The sequence below is a fragment of the Acomys russatus genome, chromosome 6 (assembly GCF_903995435.1).
Source record: "Acomys russatus chromosome 6, mAcoRus1.1, whole genome shotgun sequence".
NCBI lineage: Eukaryota > Metazoa > Chordata > Mammalia > Rodentia > Muridae > Acomys > Acomys russatus.
Genome location: NC_067142.1, coordinates 39,281,974 through 39,301,223, shown reverse-complemented (window position 1 = coordinate 39,301,223; position 19,250 = coordinate 39,281,974). Strand labels below are relative to the sequence as shown.

Here is a 19,250-nt window from a genome sequence, read left to right as displayed (position 1 = left end):
TCAAATATGGGGCACGTCAGATGTCAGAGTCAGTCCCCACTCTCCACATAACTATGGAGAATGTCCTGTCCATTGGCTAGATCAGAGTAGTATTTCGATGTTTACTACTTGTACTGTTCTTTTTTAGTGCAATAGTTGGAGCAGACCCCACACACCTCCCTCCCCTGGGCACAGATCCATCTGTCACAATGTTCTTTTTTTTTTTTTTTAATTGTTAACATATACTTTTTTATTATTACACATACATAAAATAAACTACATACAGGAAGAACCATGAAAAATCAGGAATTATATAAATGTTACATTCATAATGTTTTGGCTATTTGTATTTGGCAACTTTGAAGAAAACATCTTTCCTATCTTGGTGAGTCTAACATTTCTAAAGGTAAATCAGTATCTATCATATCTCATCCCTATAAACTTAAAACATTTATCTAGATCTAAGTACATCTTAACCCCTAAACAACTAAGATTAATTGTAAGACTAAACTCTCTGGTCTTCAACCCCATCAGAGACTTGAGAAGGAATAAAACTTAATTAGCTGAGTAAGCAGGAAGTGTAGGTTAGCAGCTTCTAAAGTGAAAAAAAAATATGACAGAGACAGTTTGCTTCCTGAAAAGTCACTCCAAACTCTCTATAACATTGAAGCATCATCTTCAGCCTTCTGGGCAAAATGTCCTCATTTCGGCTACACACAGAATTCTGCCTAAAAATGGGCAAGCTTGGATGTAGGCAGAGTCAATGGCCAAACTCTTACAAGGCAGGGTAAACAAGCCCTCAATAGTTCCTGCCTCACAAATATGTCTGTCAAATATACTGGACCACAATGTTCTTTTTTAAAAATATTTATTAATTTATTCATATTATGTCTCAATTATTAGCCCATCCTTTGCATTTTCCCATTACTCCCTCCCTCCTGCCTTCCCCCTACTCACCTGCTTCCCCCAGAAGCAGAAATAGTCAAATGGTTTATATTCACTTATATCTAGACACTAGCCCAAGGGGCATGTCCCATGAAAGTCTTCACTTACCGGAAAAGTGGGACAGAGGGGAGGACATCCTATTGGGACTATAGATGAGAGAAGCATGGGCGAAAGGGGAAATAGAAGGATCCAGAGGGTCCTAGAAACCTACAAGAAGAACATTATGATGGGCGGATCTGGGCCCAGGGGTTCTGCTCAAACTATGTCACCAGCCAAGGACAATACGGGCAGTAAACTTCGAACCCCTACCCAGATCTAGCCGATGGACAGGACATTCTCCACAGTTGAATGGAGAGTGGGGACTGACTTTCACACAAACTCTGGTGCCCCATATCTGACCATGATGTTCTTCTTATAGGCTTTTAGGACCCTCTGGATCCTTCTATTTCCCCATCTCCTATATTTTTCTTATGTAGAATCCCAGTAGGATGTCCTCACATCTATCCCAATCTCCTGTTAAGTGAAGACTTTCATGGGACATGCCTTTTAGGCTAGTGCCCAATTACAAGTGAGTATATACCATGTAACTCTTTCTGCTTCTGGGTTGAGTCACTCAGTATGATCTTTTCTAGTCCCATCCCTTTGTCCAAAATATCAGGATTTCCTTGTTTTTAGTAGCTGAGTAGTATTCCATAGTATAAATGTACCACAGTTTCTTTAACCATTCTTCTGCTGAGGGACATTTTGGTCATTTCCAGGTTCTGGTTATTCTGATTAAGGCTGCTATGAACATGGTTGAGCATATGTCCTTGTTGTGTGGTGGAGTGTTTTCTGGGTATATTCTAAGCAGTGAAATAGCTGGGTCTTGAGGAAGCCTTATTCCCACTTTTCTGTGAAAGTGCCAGATAGATTTCCAAAGTGGTTGTACAAGTTTGCATTCCTACAAGCAATGAAGGAGTGAGTGTTCCTCTTTCTCCATACCCTCACCAGGATGTGGTGTCACTTGAATTTTTCATCTTAGCCATTCTGATGGATTTAAGATGGAATATCCGAGCCATTTTGATTTACATTTCTCTGATGGCTAAAGATGTTGAGCACTTCTTTTTCTTTTTTTTTTTTTTAATGAAGCAAAGCTTTTTTTTTTTAATTTTTTTATTAATTTATTCTTGTTACATCTCAATGGTTATCCCATCCCTTGTATCCTTCCTTTCTTCCCTCCCTCCCATTTTCCCCTTGTTCCCCTCCCCTATGACTGTTCCTGAGGGGGATTTCCTCCCCCTATATATGCTCATAGGGTATCAAGTCTCTTCTTGGTAACCTGCTATCCTTCTTCTGAGTGCCCCTATGTCTCCCCCTCCAGGGGACATGGTCAAATATGAGGCAATCAGCTATTAAAAACAAGGAATTCCAGAAATTTGTGGACAAATGGATTGAGCTAGAAATGATCATAATGAGTGAGTTAACCCAGAGGCAGAAAGACTCAAATGGTATATACTCACTTATATCTGCATACTAGCCCAAGGGGCATGTCCCATGAAAGCCTTCACTTACCAGGAAACTGGGACAGAGGTGAGGACATCCTATTGGGACTCTAGATGAGAGAAGCATGGGAGAATAGCAAAGTAGAAGGATCCAGAGGGTCCTAGAAACCTACAAGTAGAGCATTTCTTTAAGTGTTTCTCAGCCACTCAATATTCCTCTGTTGAGAATTGTCTGGTTAGTTCTGAGCCCCACTTCTCAATTGGGTTATTTGGTTTGGTGGTGTTTAATTTTTTGAGTTTTTTATATATTTTGGATATTAGACCTTTGTAAGATGTAGTATTGGTGAAGATCTTTTCCCAGTTTGTAGGCTGTTGCTTTGTTCTTTTTAGTGTCTTCTGCCTTACAGAAGCTTCTCAGCTTCCTGAGGTCCCATTTATTAATTGTTGATGTTAAGGCCTGGGCTTTTGGAGTTCTGTTCAGGAAGTTTTCTCCTGTGCCAATCTATTCCAGGATCTTCCCCACTGTTTCTTCTAACCGATTTAGGGTCTCTGGTTTTATGTTGGTGTCTTTAACCCACTTGGACTTGAGTTTTGTGCATGGTGACAAATATGGTTCTAATTGCACTTTTCTACATGTAGACATCAGTTAGAACAGCACCATTTGTTGAAGATGCTATCTTTTTTCCATTGAAAAGGTTTGGCTCTTTGTCAAAAATCAAGTGACCATATGTATGGATTCATTTCTGGGTCTTTGATTTGTATGTTTTCTTAAATACATAATACAGATTGTTCACTCTGTATAATTTTACTTGTATGCATGTAAGTTCACATCTGATCATTTGGTTTTTGGAAACCAAATGGTGTACTTTTTCCTGGGGAAGACTATCTATTCTCTGAATTCCTTAACTGATTGTAGTTCTTTGTATAGGATGGAAGCCCCATGAACTTCCCCTTTCCATGCTAGTGTGTCTACTGATGTCGCTTAAGCAAATATGTTAGTGGAACTTTATACTTGACATTTACTGGACAAACAATTTTACAGCAACTTTCAAGAGTTGTGCTATAATGGATCAGATGCAAAAGAGTGCTGAAAATCACAACTGATAATAAATATTTTTAAAATGTTCAACTTTTCTAGCAATCAAAAAATTGGGAATTAATGGAAGAAGGTAAATTCATAAAACTTAAGTATGTATGAAGAAACCTAATGAAAGAACATTTCATATGCCAATTACAACTTTTAATCTTTTAATTCCACATTAGTGAACAATGCTGCTTCTAGAAGACATGAGTTATTAGACAAAAATCTCAGAGATAGGCATGTGTTCATTCACTGTGTGTTATTTGTCAATTAGTCACCCAAAACAATGCAGACCACTGACATGGTCCTTGTTTTCCCATTATAACTTGATGATAAGTCACTGTTGCTGAAGACACTATACACTTTGGTTACAGAACACAGAGACATCAACCTTGAGTTTACCAGGACAAACTTCCTTCTGGCTCACCTCACAGTGATAGAGGGTGCTATGCAGGCTGTTTGGGGAGAAAATATATCAGTGGACTTACCCAACAATGGACTGGACCCTGAATATTAACAAACTGGCCTAGTAAGCAAAATGTTCTAAATGGTTCAATAATTGCAAGACTGTTTATAAGGGTAATTAATTGCTCTCAAGATTGGATTTGTAGCTTCAACAGGAGCAAATACATGTCCATTCCTATAAACAAGCTCAAAATCATGACTAGGAAAGTGATAAGCCTACTGAGAGGTCTACTGGGAATGAATTAATATGTTTTCTTTCTTTCTAAATGATCACCTTGTCAATCTATGTTCTAAATACTTATGTTTGTATCAAGGTTTTATGCTGCTACCAAAACTTAATCAGAAACTTTTTATCCTAGTGTGTAAAGGTTACTTCAGATTCATTATTCAAAGTGCTAAGAATAGGCAACTGTAACTGTTCAACCATAAATGGGACTCTCATATCAAGCTTACACTCAGCAGTCTCTAAAAACATTTCTGAAGAGGTGGGCAGGAAGAATGTAATTGCTGAAGGCTGGGGAGGAGTGCTATGAAAGCCATGACCCTTGTATACATGAACTCACAATACCTGTGCTTATCTGCATAAGACGTACACAAGATCAAGCCAGGAAAACATTCAAGCATGAAATGGAGAGAACTTCCCCAAACCCTACCCGTAGCTGAGGAGCTAGGCAGCCAATGGTTGTCATGGGAGGGAAGCAATTTCTTTAGGAATGTGGCCACTGGTAGGTTTTCTATTTCCCAATCAATGACCTCACAACTATGCACATACTGGAACCACTAATAATACTTAGTAAGTTAAAGAAAGAAACAAACTACAACAAAAAACAGGTAAGTAAGCTACAAAAGAACATTATACTGAGAGGAAGATATGAGATAAGGATTCTAGGAGGAGTTAATGTGGGAGGAGGTTCTTTGTACTGTTTAAATTTTCCACCCCATTAATTTTTAGCATTATTTTAATGGTCCCATCTTGTGCTTTGGTGTCTTTCTCTTAAGGTGTATCACAAGGTGTCTAATTTATGTTCTCTCAGATTTTTTTTTGATACAGGCACTTAGAACTATGAATGTCCCTCATAAGACTGTATACATTGTTTCTTGGAAGTTTTAAATCTTTGTCTTAATTTATTTGTGACACATTCTTCATAATCTCTGTGAATTCATGTATTCTTTGTAGTCTGTTTTCTACAATAATTTCAAGCTTTAATCTATTGTAGTCAGGTAGGATAAAAGGAGTTACTTCAAATGTCTTATATTTGTTGAGATTTGCTTTGTGTCTCAGTATGAGGCCTACTTAACAGAAACTTCCATAGGTCACTTTGTTGTTTTCAACAGAAACTATTACCATGAGATTGGTGCCAAGGGTGTGAAGGGAGGGTGGATGGATAGGACAAACAAATGGTCTTAGTTTCTCACACTGTATAGTGGATGTAAATGTGTTATTGCTTTGATCCCAAGTGTGGGATGTAAAACAGACTTGTGTGAAGATGTGCAATGTTTTTCCACTGAAAACAGACTCATGAGAGAACATGTTATATTTGTTCAATAAAAGAGGAACTGACTCTCGCAGGGGCATGGGCTTTGCCAACTGATAAACATCCTACTACAGACACTGAGAGGAGATTTATATATGAGGCAAAACAAGAGGATGGACTTTTTGGTCTTGGCATGCTTTCCTATTGTTTGGCTGTTCATCGCTCCCCTTTGAGATGCTCCTAGAGAGACTGTTCCTGCTGCTCTGGGTTCCTGGTTGCTGTTCCAGGTTCCAGCTGCTGAGGTTACAGTCATTTTTGCTGAATTGCCGGTTTGCTGTTTAACAGGTCTGGTGGAATCCTGCCAATTACACCAATGGAATCACTCCAAGGAACTGATTCTAACAGGATCTACTTCTCTTGTTCCCATTAACCTTTTTTTTTTTTTTTTTCTCCTATCTAGGGTAGGTTGGTTGGAAGGGAGGAAGAAGCATTAAAGAACCCTAAATAAAGTTTGAAAAAATTCAAAGCCTACAATACTGCTTTTATATTTCTTCTATGACCTGTGCATGCAGCTTATTGCTGGTGTCTTTTGATATACGTTTCTGCACAAACATATATCCACCTTTTGTATTGAATGGGCATTTGGATCTGTATTTCTCTTACATTTACTTGTATAGTTTATAGTCAGCTAGGAGATACTTGAAGCTCAGCCTTCTTACCACTCAGTATTGATTCATTAGTGTGGTACCTGAAATAATTCCAGTTTATCTGGGAAAAAAAGTAGGGCCTCTGATTTTACCAGTGAGTGCTTTGCACAAGTTAGTAAAGATGGCATATTTTGCAGAATTGATGGCATTTGGCCTCTGACCTGGAAGACAGACAGGTGCTCAGTAGGTAGTTTTATGAACTTTGCGATTTGGGTGTTGAAGACCTAGAGTGGTGGTATCTGACCTGAGGAATAAGTAGGCACTCCCCAGGTAAGTGTTAAGATAGCAATATTTGGGGTGAATGTGATAGTTGAGATATGGTCTCTGATTGGTGGAGCTGATAGGGCCTCTTTAAAGGTGTTAATATTCATGAATCTGAGTGCAAGTTCAGGTGGGTATAATATCTGAACTTGGGGATGAGCAGGCCATCAATGTGCAATCCAATCTAACAAACTTAGGATCCCACCAAGTGGTCATGTGCAGCTGATGCCTATGGAACATGCATATGTCCTACTGAGGTCCTTAGTGGGTTTAGAATACATGAGAAAGGAAGTAAAATAATTGAGAGAATGTGTTTCTGGCTCAGTTTCTCAAGGATTCTACTTGCAGAGGAAACAGACCTTTCAAGAGAGTCTGTAATCTAATATCATAAATGTATTGATGTACATGGGAATCAGAAATATTGTATTCTATTTAAGCCATTTTACTTAGAGCCACTAATAACATATTTGTATTTGCTATACCTAAATACCTGCCTCTTCTGTTTATGCTACTCAAATCTAGTTTACAAATCATTCTATCAATACAAGTCTCTCAGTGGCACCAGTGACAGTACCAGAGTTGCAGCATTACATGTTTTTACACCATGGAAGACATAACAAGTGATGTTGCTTAACAATCTGAGTGGCACACAAACCTGCTTATGTTTGGAGATAACTAGACCTAGGGTCTCTCTACCTGAACCTCTCAAGTGCTTAGATACAAGAGTGTCCAAGTAAACTTATTGGGCTATAGGTGTCCCCCTGTTATTCTTCTGTCTTTCATCCTTCATAACTCATATCCATGACTGCAAATCATCCTGATAGTTCTCTTTAGAGCATTCAGATTTACAAATAATAATACGACGACTCATGGACTTCCAGTCTTGTAAAGGACGTTTGTCAATAGGTCTGCTTGTTCTATTTTTAATACATGGTTTCACACTATTACCATTTTGTGTATAAAAAAGAGAAGCACCTAAGATATTATGCAGATATGTAGTATATATGTAGGTGGGAAATGCTAGAACTAAAGTTATTGCATTCTAAGGGTACAAGGGACCTGATTGAGTGGAAGCATGTAACTGAGAGTATATTATATGGCTCAGTATTATATATCATATCATAGCCTATCAAAGATGTTATTGCTCTCACTTTACACATAAGAAAATTGGAAGTTGGTTTATACATATAAAAATGAAACTAATATATTGGTCAGGTTTTGTGGATGAGGTATGTGGAGTTAATATTAAGTGAACAGGTTTAGAAGACCATATTTTGGATTCTAAATCCTGTTCTCATAACCCGAGATCACAAGTGTTATATATATTAAAAATGTGTCTTTGTGCATATATATGAATAGGAGTGTGCTAGGAAAAGGGAGAGAATAAAAGGATAGAATGTCCTCTGCTGTAACAAGTATCACAAACATAAAATTAAGCAATTTCCATAAAGAGAGAATATGAGTGAGTCCATGTTGCCTGTGAAAGAATTTCTTATAAATTTTTGCTGTGTTCTCCAGCAACACCCACATAGTGAGCTCAGACATTTTTGTATTTCTAACAAGATGAGATATGCCATCCTGCTTATGTGCTAACAGGAACTTATAACCCTCTAGAAACAACTGCAATGCAGATGAGTAATTATTTTCTAGATCTTACATCGAAACACAAAGTACTTTAACAATATGTAAAGGGTTAAAATAAAAAATTAATCTATTAGAAATTGAATAATCTTAAATATCATCCAACTGGCAAGTAGTCATTAGTGAATTTCTGGAAGATCATCCTGAGCTTTTAATTTACTTCTTGATGTAACATAGTAAATGTATTTCTATTAATATTACTGGACACAGATGAAATTATAATTACATATGTCAATTATTTGCAGGAGCCTAAAAGGAGAAAATTGAAATGCAAGTCTTTGAGCAGGACGATCCACTTCTGAGAGCAAAACCATAAAAAATAAACAAGACACTGAAAAGATGCACAGAAACTACTCAGTAAATATATTTTCCTTTTCATGCTCAATAAAACAAAAGCAACTTCTTTTAAATTCTAACCCAGTGATTTAAATGTCTCAATATATGATTTATAATAAAGACAAACTGAAGAAATATATATGTATATGTGGACTCTTGATACCCTATGAGCATATATGGGGGAGGAGGTCCCCCTCAGTCACAGTCATAGGGGAGGGGAGTAAGGGGAAATGGGAGAGAGGAAGGAATGGGAGAATACAAGGGATGGGATAACAATTTAGATGTAATATGAATAAAATAATAAAATACATTTAAAAAACAATAAAAACAACTCATTTGTGATTTGCTAGTTGACTAAGTTTCTTTTTTAATTACATTTTTATTTTCTTGAGAATTTTATATGTGATTGTTGAATTTATATCACTCTTGTCCCTTCCTTCCCACAAAATAACTTCATTATCTCTACAACATGCATAATCGTTTAAAATTATGTTTTATTTCTGCATGTGTATGAACACACATTACGTATACACATATACATAGAGATAAACACAACTTACTGTGTTTATTTTGTTCGACTTATATGTGAATGTATCTAGGGCTGTACTTTGTATGGAACAATCCTAAAGGCAGCCACTGGCCTCATGTAGTTCTTTAGAGAAAGTGAGGGAGAACCTTGAGCTCATTGGCACAGGAGACAACTTCCTGAACATAATACCAATAGTTCAGGCTCTAAGATATATAATTGGTAAATGGGACCTCATGAAACTGAAAAGCTTCTGTAAGGTAAAAGACACTCTCAATAGAACAAAATGAAAGCTTACAGACTGGGAAGAGATCTTCACCAACCCTACATCTGACAGAGGGCTAATATCCAAATATATATATATATATCCAAAATATATAAAGAACTCAAAAATGGAACACCACTAAACCAAATAATCCAATTTAAAAATGGGGTACAGAACTAAACAGAGGATTCTCAACAGAGGAATAGCAAATGCCTGAGGAACACTTAAAGAAATGTTCAACATCCTTAGTCATCAGGGAAATGCAACTCAAAACAACTCTGAGATTCCATCTTACACCAATCAGAATGGCTGATACAAAAAACCCAAGTGACAGCACATGTGGAGAAAGAGGACGAGTCCTCCATTGCTGGTGTGTGTGCAAACTTGTACAACCACTTTGGAAATCAATCTGGCACTTTTTAAGAAATTTGGGGATAGTTCTACCTTAAGACAGACCCAGCCATACCTACCACTCCTGGGCATATACCCGAAAGATGCCCCACCATACAACAAGGACATTTGCTCAGTTATGTTCATAGCAGCCTTATTCATAATAGCCAGAATCTGGAAACAACCTAGATGTCCCTCGAACGAAGAATGAATAAAGAAACTGTGGTATAGCTACACAATATGATACTATTCATCTATCAAAAACAAAGAAATCTTTTCATTTCCAGGCAAATGGATGGAACTAGAAATGATCATCCTACTTTTTGTCCTATCACTCCTATGTATTTCTGCATCCCCTCTACCTTCGTATCAGTAACTCAGACCCAGAAAGGCACTCAAGAAATATCCTCACTTATAAAACACTATTTCTATTTCAAAAATAAAAGCTTTCAAGGCCTCAGACATCAGCAAAGAGCAGCTGAGAAAAGCTGGGCACGGGAGAAGTGATCTTCCCTAGGGAACAACACACAAATTGGTTGTACAGAAACAAATGTTCAGCCCAGAAAACATACATGCAAATGACACAATATTAGCTGAACAGGTTATATTTAGAAACAGATATGTGTATGAATACACATATATGAATGTAATAACAGTGAATGGAAGAGGGGGCAACGAATTTAAAGGAAAGTAGGGAAGGGGTATGTGGAGGCATTTGAAGGGGGAAAGGTGAAAGCAAAATGTTATAATCATATTAGGATCTCAAAATTAAAATAGAAAATAAATAAGACTTTTGAAGTCTTTGGGTAATAACTAAATCCAAGTTCTTCATTAATTGTCATACTCCAATAGCTGTTTAGTTACTTACTTTCAGTACCTCAAATTCATTTCATTTCAGGCTCTATAATTTAGTTAGGTGTGATGTTTGCATCCAGTCTGTATATGTGTGTGAGGAAGAGAGAGGGGGTGGGAGAGAGAGAGGGAGGAGAGAGAGAGAGAGAGAGAGGGGAGGGGGAGAGAGAGAGAGAGAGACAGAGAGAGAGACAGAGAGAGACAGAGACACAGAGACAGAGAGAGAGAGAGAGAGAGAGAGAGAGAGAGAGAGAGAGAGAGAGAAGCAGGCAGATAGACCTATGTAAATCTCAGCAAACTCAGGAGTTTTGTGGCTTAATTTTTATAGCTCCAAAGCAGAAACAAAATCCACTTTGAAGTTTCTGTATAATTTGAAGGGAGATATTGCTCTGACGCATTCAAACATTGCCTAGTGCACTGAATAAAAGCTAAACAATATTTACCAATGTTTGTTATTTGCACTTTCCATAAAAGACAGGATTTCCATCAAAATGCTATGTATATATACTTCCAAACAAAAACCAGTCCTTTCCTACATCAGAGCCAACTATTTCACTAATAACAGCACAAATTGGCTGTCTCGCTTGTATAGGAGTATTAAGGAGCATACCGTAGCCCACTGTAGAAAGGCCCAGGTGTTTCATTCTATTTTTCACAAGTTCAGCAAGCTCCTGTCTTTCTGACCTTCGGTAGAGGTTCAGTCGCTGCTGGGTTATCTTTTCTGCAGTTTTACCAGAGTGCTTTGGGCCTTTTCTGCTCAACCGTCGGGCCCACTGCATGCTCTTCCTCCGTAGCAAGGGGTGGTCAGATTGGTCGCTAGATGTTGAGTTGCGGTGAATGCTGCGGTGGTGCCCGGGCTCTTTGGCATCTTTGGTGTCTTCCCACTCTTCCACACTGATGGATATTTGAGACTTTAGAGGAAACAAATATTGATAATGAGATATTTTAGTAATAGTCATCACCTAGAATTGAAATACTTTGTTTGCATGATCTTGGTGTAATTGTATACCTACATGTGAGAGTTTCCACGGGGGGGGGGGGAGCAAAATCAAGATATTCCATTCTAACCCTCTTTTGTTAATCAACTCACAGAAGTGTTCCTGAAGTTTATATGTAATCTTAGAAAACATATGGATCTTTTCAGTATTACCTTTTGGTGTGACTTTGTTTTTTAACTTGCTGCTAGCACACAGATACTTAAAACCTCAATATTTTTTAACTACATTAAAGTACATTCGATACAATCTACATGTTAAATCTTCTACAAGTGTTTCAGACACAACATAAGTACTAAGAAATCTGTTTAAGAGCAGCTTCAGTTAAATATTTTTTAAATTAATGCTCTTTCTACAGATGACTGTGGAATAACCTTTGTAAAATGTGAATTTCTCTTAATTCGCATAGGTTCTAAGAATAAGCTTAGAGCAGTTTTAACTCATGCATCTACTATTCACAACATAACATACTTTTATGATTACACTTTATTTCATGACATTTACATGAAGTTCACCCTGCCAGGAACACCTTGAGGAGTAATAAAATGAGGGGAAAATTGTCTCCTTTCCATAGAAGAAACTCATCAAATCTGTTTGAGTTATTCTTTTCCTGTGGGCTCTCATTTTTACAACAAAAGTCTTTCTTTGTTTCAGTGTTATAACTCTTCACAGGATACATTCATAAAATCTAACCCTACACAAGGAGACTCTTAATGTATGGAAGCAAACATTTGCTGGTAAATAGCTTCCTCAATGCTGCTGGACTTATGGGCCCAGGAATCTGACATGGAGTTCTGGAGTTCCCCTCCAGAGCTGCAAGTTTGCTTGATCTCCAGATGTCACAGCACACACAGCTGGCTTTCAAAGTAATAGAAACTAAGTTACTAATTTAGGGGTCAGGAAATAGATCCAATACACACCCTAAATGTGAATATAACATATGGGGCTCAGTGAGTGCCTTACCCACAGCTCTAGTCACATGATAGAGAAATTGTCACACACCAAAGTACAGCCAAAGCTGCACCAATTCCTTCATATTTCTCTTATGAAACAGTACTTATTAGGATAACAAAATAATTCATTTAAACTTCATACCTCCCAATGAAAAGTTTACTAAAAATGTAGAAACCAGATTTTATCTCTCAAGACTTAAGCTGGAAGTATTAAAGATTTTAAATCATGGATACCTTTACAAATCTTAGCTTATATTATTCACAGTTAACATTACAACTAAAATGCTCTTCTGTGGAAGTAGTTTACAAACTCTTGGGAATATCTATCATCAATAAGAACTATCTATTATTATTCAGTAATATATGACATATGTCCTTCATGATCAATTGCTTGAATTTCTTCTGTGTAATGATTTCCAGAGAAAACAGACTTGAGCATATGGATGACCACTTACAGTTTAAGCCTTGCAATCATATACTGATCGATATTTAAGGGGCTGGAGTAGGATTTGATGCTACTTCAAGCTGACCTGAAATACTATTTGTGTTTGTGAATGTTGCTCTTTAGTCTCATGTCTCAGGCACTGTAAAACACATGTTTCTAAATTATGGATCAAACAGTATATAAGTATTATCTAAGTAATAGTAAAAAGATCTCATTCAGCATTGTTGTGAAATGACCTATGAAGAGAATATCATGATTTCACATATACAATGAAATAATTGTAGGCCATTTTTCTAGTCTACACAACAAGCAAAAATCTCTTTGTAAATGTCACTTTTGTAAAAGAGGAAGGAATGAGAACAATTTGGACATTTGTTTTAGGAAACCAGGTAATAACTTAGATACTACTTAATACAAGTTTGGATTTTGTAAACCTTTTTTTCTCCTTTGACCATCATGTTTGAAAAGTAAATTTATACTGAGATGAACAATTAGAGTGGTGCTTCAGGAATTTTCTAGCTCTATATGAAAAATTAACATGGATAAGATTTAAATAAAATGATAAAGTTAATATTCCATCACTTCATGCTGTAGACAAACATCTTAACTCCTTTGAAGAGGTAATTTCTCCTTTCTCCTCAAAATCAAATATTCTTCAAATAACATAATCTGCATAAGGATTGTTATCACTATACAATTTATACTTTTAGACCAAGATATTTTTTATCAATATGGGTAACAATATTTGTTTAATTAATTAACTAATTAATTAATTCATTAACTTACATCCTGATTGTAGCCCCCTCCCTCCATCCCTCCCTCTTCCTGCATTCCCCCTCTTCTATTCCTCTGAAAAGGGAGGTCCCCACAAGCCACCTAAGCATACCATATACCATCAGAAATGAGAGCATCTTCTTCCCCTGTGGTCTGGTGAGGCAACACCTCCAGGAAAGTGACCAAAAACTGGAAACAGAGCTTATGTCAGAGACAGCACCTGTTCCCCTTACTAGGGGACCCATATGAAACCTGAGCTGCCCATTTGGCTACATCTGTGTAAATGACTTAGGTCCAGTCCATGCCTGGTCTTTGATTCTTCAGTCTCCTCAAACCCCCTGCCCCTGGTTCCTGGTTATTGGGCTCTGTTCGTTTTCTTGTGGAGTTCCTGTCACCTCCCTTCTAGCTTTCCCCCAACTCTTCCACAAGTCTCCTTGAACACCACACAATGTTTGGCTGCTGTGTAGAGCCTCTTAGGGGACAGCTATGCTAGGTTCCTGTCTGCAAGCATAATAGAGTATCATTAATATCTCCCATAGGGTCAGGTTAGGCCAGTCACTGATTGGACATCTCTCAATCTTGGCTCTTTTTAACCATACACATTTTATAAGCAGGGTAAATTTTGGGTCGAAGTTTTGTGTGTGGTTTGGTATTCACCTCCCTTCACTAGGAGTCCTGTCCTGTTGGAGGGTAGCCTCTTCAGTCTTCATGACCCCTGCTACTTGGATTCTCAGCTAGAGTCATCCCTATATTCTCCCTGAAGACTTGTTATTTTTCATATTGCCTAAACTGTCTGAAGTGTCTATATATTTGATAGGTCACCATTAGTTTAAACTAAATTAGAAATGTGTTCTTCATCAAATTTAGATTGCAAAGCACCTTAACAACTTTCTCAAACCAAATGATTCACTTTCATTTGAACAATCACAATATGTACAGACATACCTTCCTTAGATATAAATTTTCTTATTTGTAAAACTTAACATACTATTGCATTTTGTATACTTTGTACAGGTTTATTAATATCCACCAGGGCAATTATTAGATATACATATCTTTAGATTTTGATTTTCACTTAGACACAAAAACTTTAAAAGTCAGGGAGAGCAGTTGGATTACTCATACCCTATATTTAAATAGTTTAAATGTTTAAAATCATGATCTTACTGCTAGCTCTTTCACCTTGCCATATGGTTCTCATTATACATTTCTAGAAAAACAAGGGTCTACAACCTAATTCAATATGTCCAGCATAAAATTATGAGTAAATAACTCTATATATGGAAAGGAAATATTATGCAGAAGGACAGGAACAGTATCATTAGAACATTTCTAGCACATGGAAAGAAGGAAACAAAATATAAGTGTTTTATTATAATAAAATTTTGTCCTAAAATGATGCTAATATCATTGTAGCATTCTTCCAATCATGACCAAACCAAACACACACACACACACACGAAAACACAAACACACACACTCACACACACACAAACACACACTCACTCACACACACACTCACACACACACACAAACACACACACACATAGATCGGAGTGAAGAGAGTTCAATTCCCTTACCTTTTGCAGTACACCATATGAGGTTGTGGAAAGAAATCTTCTGGTATGTGATGCACACTCACATATATACATGTGCATAGAGGCATATGTACACACACACACACACACACACACACACACACAAACACACATACACACTCACGTTGAGAATCAAAGATATAAAACATACATTTATATGTATTTAGAATAGAGGAAGGATAGCAGGCTACCAAGAAGAGACTTGATACCCTATGAGCATATACAGGGGGAGGAGGTCCCCCTCAGTCACAGACATAGGGGAGGGGAGTAAGGGGAAAATGGGAGGGAGGGAGGAATGGGAGGATACAAGAGATGGGATAACCATTGAGATGTAGTATGAATAAATTAATAAACTATATTTTTAAAAAATTATTTCCAGCAATATAGGGGTAACAGTTTCAGAACCTCAAGAAGCAATGAGTGTTCTCAGTTAGTGTCTACAAAAACATGAAGTTTTTAAAAACAGTTACATAGTTTGGATCATTTCTTATGTTGATTCTCAAAATTAAATGCTGTGCTCAAAACAGATTGTGGGAGAAGGGAATAATTACCTACAACAGTGGAATTGAATTATAAAATAGAGGCACTCTGGTGTCTGAAGCTGGTCAGTCTTTAATTCAGGCTTGACGCATCCTGAAGTTTGAATCTTGGTCAAGGTACCTTGTTTCAAATCTCAGTAATAATATTGCTTTTTTTGTATTCTGGCTTATTCCACTTAGCATAAAATGCCAAGGTTTACTCCTATCGTTTTCTTACTATTAAAAATGGCAAAATTTCAATAATGGGTAAATAAGTGCCATTATGGATAAGAAATGGAGGAGTTGGGTTGGAGAAATGGCCGAGGATTAATTCCCAACATCCACTTGGTGCCTCACAACCATCCACACTTAATTACAGGTCTAAGGAATTGGCACTCTCTTCTGACCTCTATGTACACTAGGCACACATATGCAACATAAAATGTGCAGGCAAAGCTCTTATGTATATAAAATAAATGATTCTGAAAGATGAAAGTAAGAAAGAGGGAAAGAAAGAAAAAAGGAAGGAGAGAGAGAGGGAGAGAGAGAGAGAGGGAACTGAAAAGTGTTTGTCAAAGGCACAAATTTCTCCTTGTCAAATTAGTAAGTTCTGGATGTGTTGTATAAGGCACTGTGAATACAGTTAATATTAATGTATTATGTATTTGAAGTTACCAGAAAGAGATTTAAGAGGAACATCCTTAGTTCACTATTATACATCTCATAAAGTACAGCAGCTCCTGAGGTCCATCTGCCCGGAGTCTACTTCTAGGCCTCCACCCACAGATACCCAGAGAGGAGATCAGAGCTCTCCAGGCACAAGGGAAGATCCACTTAGTCCTTAGCAGTTGAAAATCCAAACTATGACTAGTTTTCAGGATGCTTAAAAACAGTAACATTTTGAAATATCCTCCATTGCAAATGTTAATAATACAAAGTGATAAAAATGAATATAAATTAGAATGTAATTATTAAAATGTTAAGCTTCAGAAGGAGTAATTAGTTGATTAATGCATGTTTTTATTCTTAATGTCTTTTCAGAGCTTCAGCTTGTATCTTAGGTTCCACAATTTAGGACTGAATTTTGAACAGATGCCTGTTAATTACGAGCCACAATCCTGTCAGTACAAATTATGCATTTAAGGAAGTACACAATAGAGGAGTTTGTGACTACTGTGACCTATGGTCATTAGTTTCTCAATGTTTGCTATAGCATTTACGCAACTATGTACTGAAATTCTGAGATAGTGCCTAAGGTGGATTAATAAATGCAGTACAAACACAAATGGTAATATTTTCCAATCTTTCCAGAGAAAATAAAAATACACTAACTTGGGAAGAAAGTATGAATGAACCTTTCAGTATGTTATACTTATTAAGTGCAATTCTGAATTTAGTCTTTCATAGTCAATTTCTTTAATAGGCCTGATTTTGCATATTATATCACTGAGGAATGAGACACACAGAAGATACTTACTTGAGATGCTATTTCTCGAGACTGACATAAAGGAGAGAAAAATAAATACACAAAATGCAGTTTAGACAATGACTGAACTATACATAATGACAACATATGACATATAGCCACATTAAACTTATAACATAATCATGTGTTTATTTTTTGTAAGGCTTTTGATCAAAGTCAGTTTAAGATGTCACTTATAATTTTTTAATGTGTACCAGGATTCCTTATCCTCAGACTGCTTTTTGTTTTATTAAAATTGGATAAATATAATATTAAAAATGATTTTTTTCACTCCATGAAAAAATAGTATTTTAAATAGTTGTTTACATTAAAGAGTTACTATTGGTAATGATACACACAACAGTAGTCTGAAATAATATTCAGGAACGTTATGGTTAAGCATAATCTGTGTAGATTCAAAAGATATGGATTGGTATTTTTTATTAATATATTTTTATTGTTGATAAAGTTGTTACTTTACTAAAGTCACAAATTGCCTTGATTAATACTTGCTTATATATGCACATATGAATAACTTATTCAAGGGAAGCCTCTCTGAAGGTCCTCTGTTCTTGTTCTTGTCTGGTGTTTCCTATTAACTGCTTGGTGCTCTGCATACCAAGCAATTGCAATTCTAATCAGCTCTATGTGGTCAGAGACAGCAGAAGCTTTTACCACCACGGCAGGTGACTGTTAGCTATCTCAGCAAGATCAAAATTAAACTATCAGTTATAAAACTGAATGAAACTTCTACCTCTTGAAACCTGGAACCTTTCTTAGGTTTTAGTCAGAGAAAACTACCATTTAGACCTGGACAACTTACTTGAATTTCCTTGCTTGTTTTCATTTTATTTATTTTATTTTTAAGCCACCTGACATTGGAGAAAGATGATGGTAGGTTTCATTTCATTAGGCCTATTTATTTTTTATTTGTGCATATTAGAGAGAAATATTACTTTTTAAAAAGATTGTTTATTATATATACAGTGTTCTGCCTGGATGTAACACCTGTATGCCAGAAGAGGATACCAAATCTCATTATAGATGGTTATGAACCATCATGTGGTTGCTGGTAATTGAACTCATGACCTTTGGAAGAGCAGCTACTGCTCTTAACCTCTGAGCCATCTCTCAAGCCCAAGTATTGCTTTTTTTATTCACATAAAACTCAATGCCTTAACTGAGTTCCTTCATTATGATGATGTTCCTGAAAACTGTAAAACTATGATTGATTGTTGATACTGTCCACCAGTCATATTCACATAATCTCCTAATGAAAAATAAGAGGAAATATACTCACTTTTAAATTGGGTCCAGGAATAGAAATTTCAGTTTTATAAGATGGACTTGTACTCTTTCACGTATTAGACTTTTCATGTTAGGAAAGAGTATTCACACTCAGCACCAGTAGGTGGTGCATTGCATGTTGCATACACAATAACATTAATTTGGTTCAATAAATTGTCAGGGAAATGTTTAATACTCTCCCTTTATTCTTGTGTCTCATTTTATCTACAGTACTCAAATATAATGAGTAAATAAAATGCACCAAGTGATAAATTAAAAATAGGAAAACAGGAAGCATTATTTTAGATCAGTTTTCTTTTATCATGACAATAACATGCTGTTTTAAAAATATATAAATAAGCTGGGGGCTTGGAAATTAAAAGTATTTCTATGAGGGCTTTACTTGTGATAGGTAGAATTGACTAAAATGTAATTAACTGCTCTTTGACAACAACAGAGACATTCAGTTATAGTTTCTGTATTTCTACATGTCATTCATCACACAGCAAAGACTTTTTCAGTAATACAAAATGATTTACATGAATATGGATGGCATGACCAAAGAAAACAATTGTTACAATTAAATTCATAAAACCTATATAAAGGGAAGATTACGTCAAAAGTCTATAGAAATGCATTTTATAATTACCATGACCAATTAAGAAATATTTGTATTAAACTGAACATTTAGTTCAACTTTTACAAAGTATGTGAAATTGTAAGCCACACGACAATGGGATTTGGGAGTAGGACTTCTTGGTAGCTATTAGGTCATTAAAGGTCTAATGATCCCAGGATGGCTTGATTCTTA

At 36.4% G+C, this 19,250-nt stretch overlaps 1 protein-coding gene across 2 annotated transcripts in view; it reads right to left on the bottom strand.

Annotated features, from left to right (window-relative positions):
- The window catches only part of Kcnt2 (potassium sodium-activated channel subfamily T member 2), a 328,896-nt gene that overhangs the window by 11,057 nt on the left and 298,589 nt on the right, over positions 1–19,250 (bottom strand). For both annotated transcript variants that reach the window (XM_051147516.1, XM_051147517.1), the window contains one exon: positions 11,015–11,315. In XM_051147516.1, the coding sequence (XP_051003473.1) occupies positions 11,015–11,315 (301 nt within the window). The remainder of the gene's footprint in view (positions 1–11,014; positions 11,316–19,250) is intronic.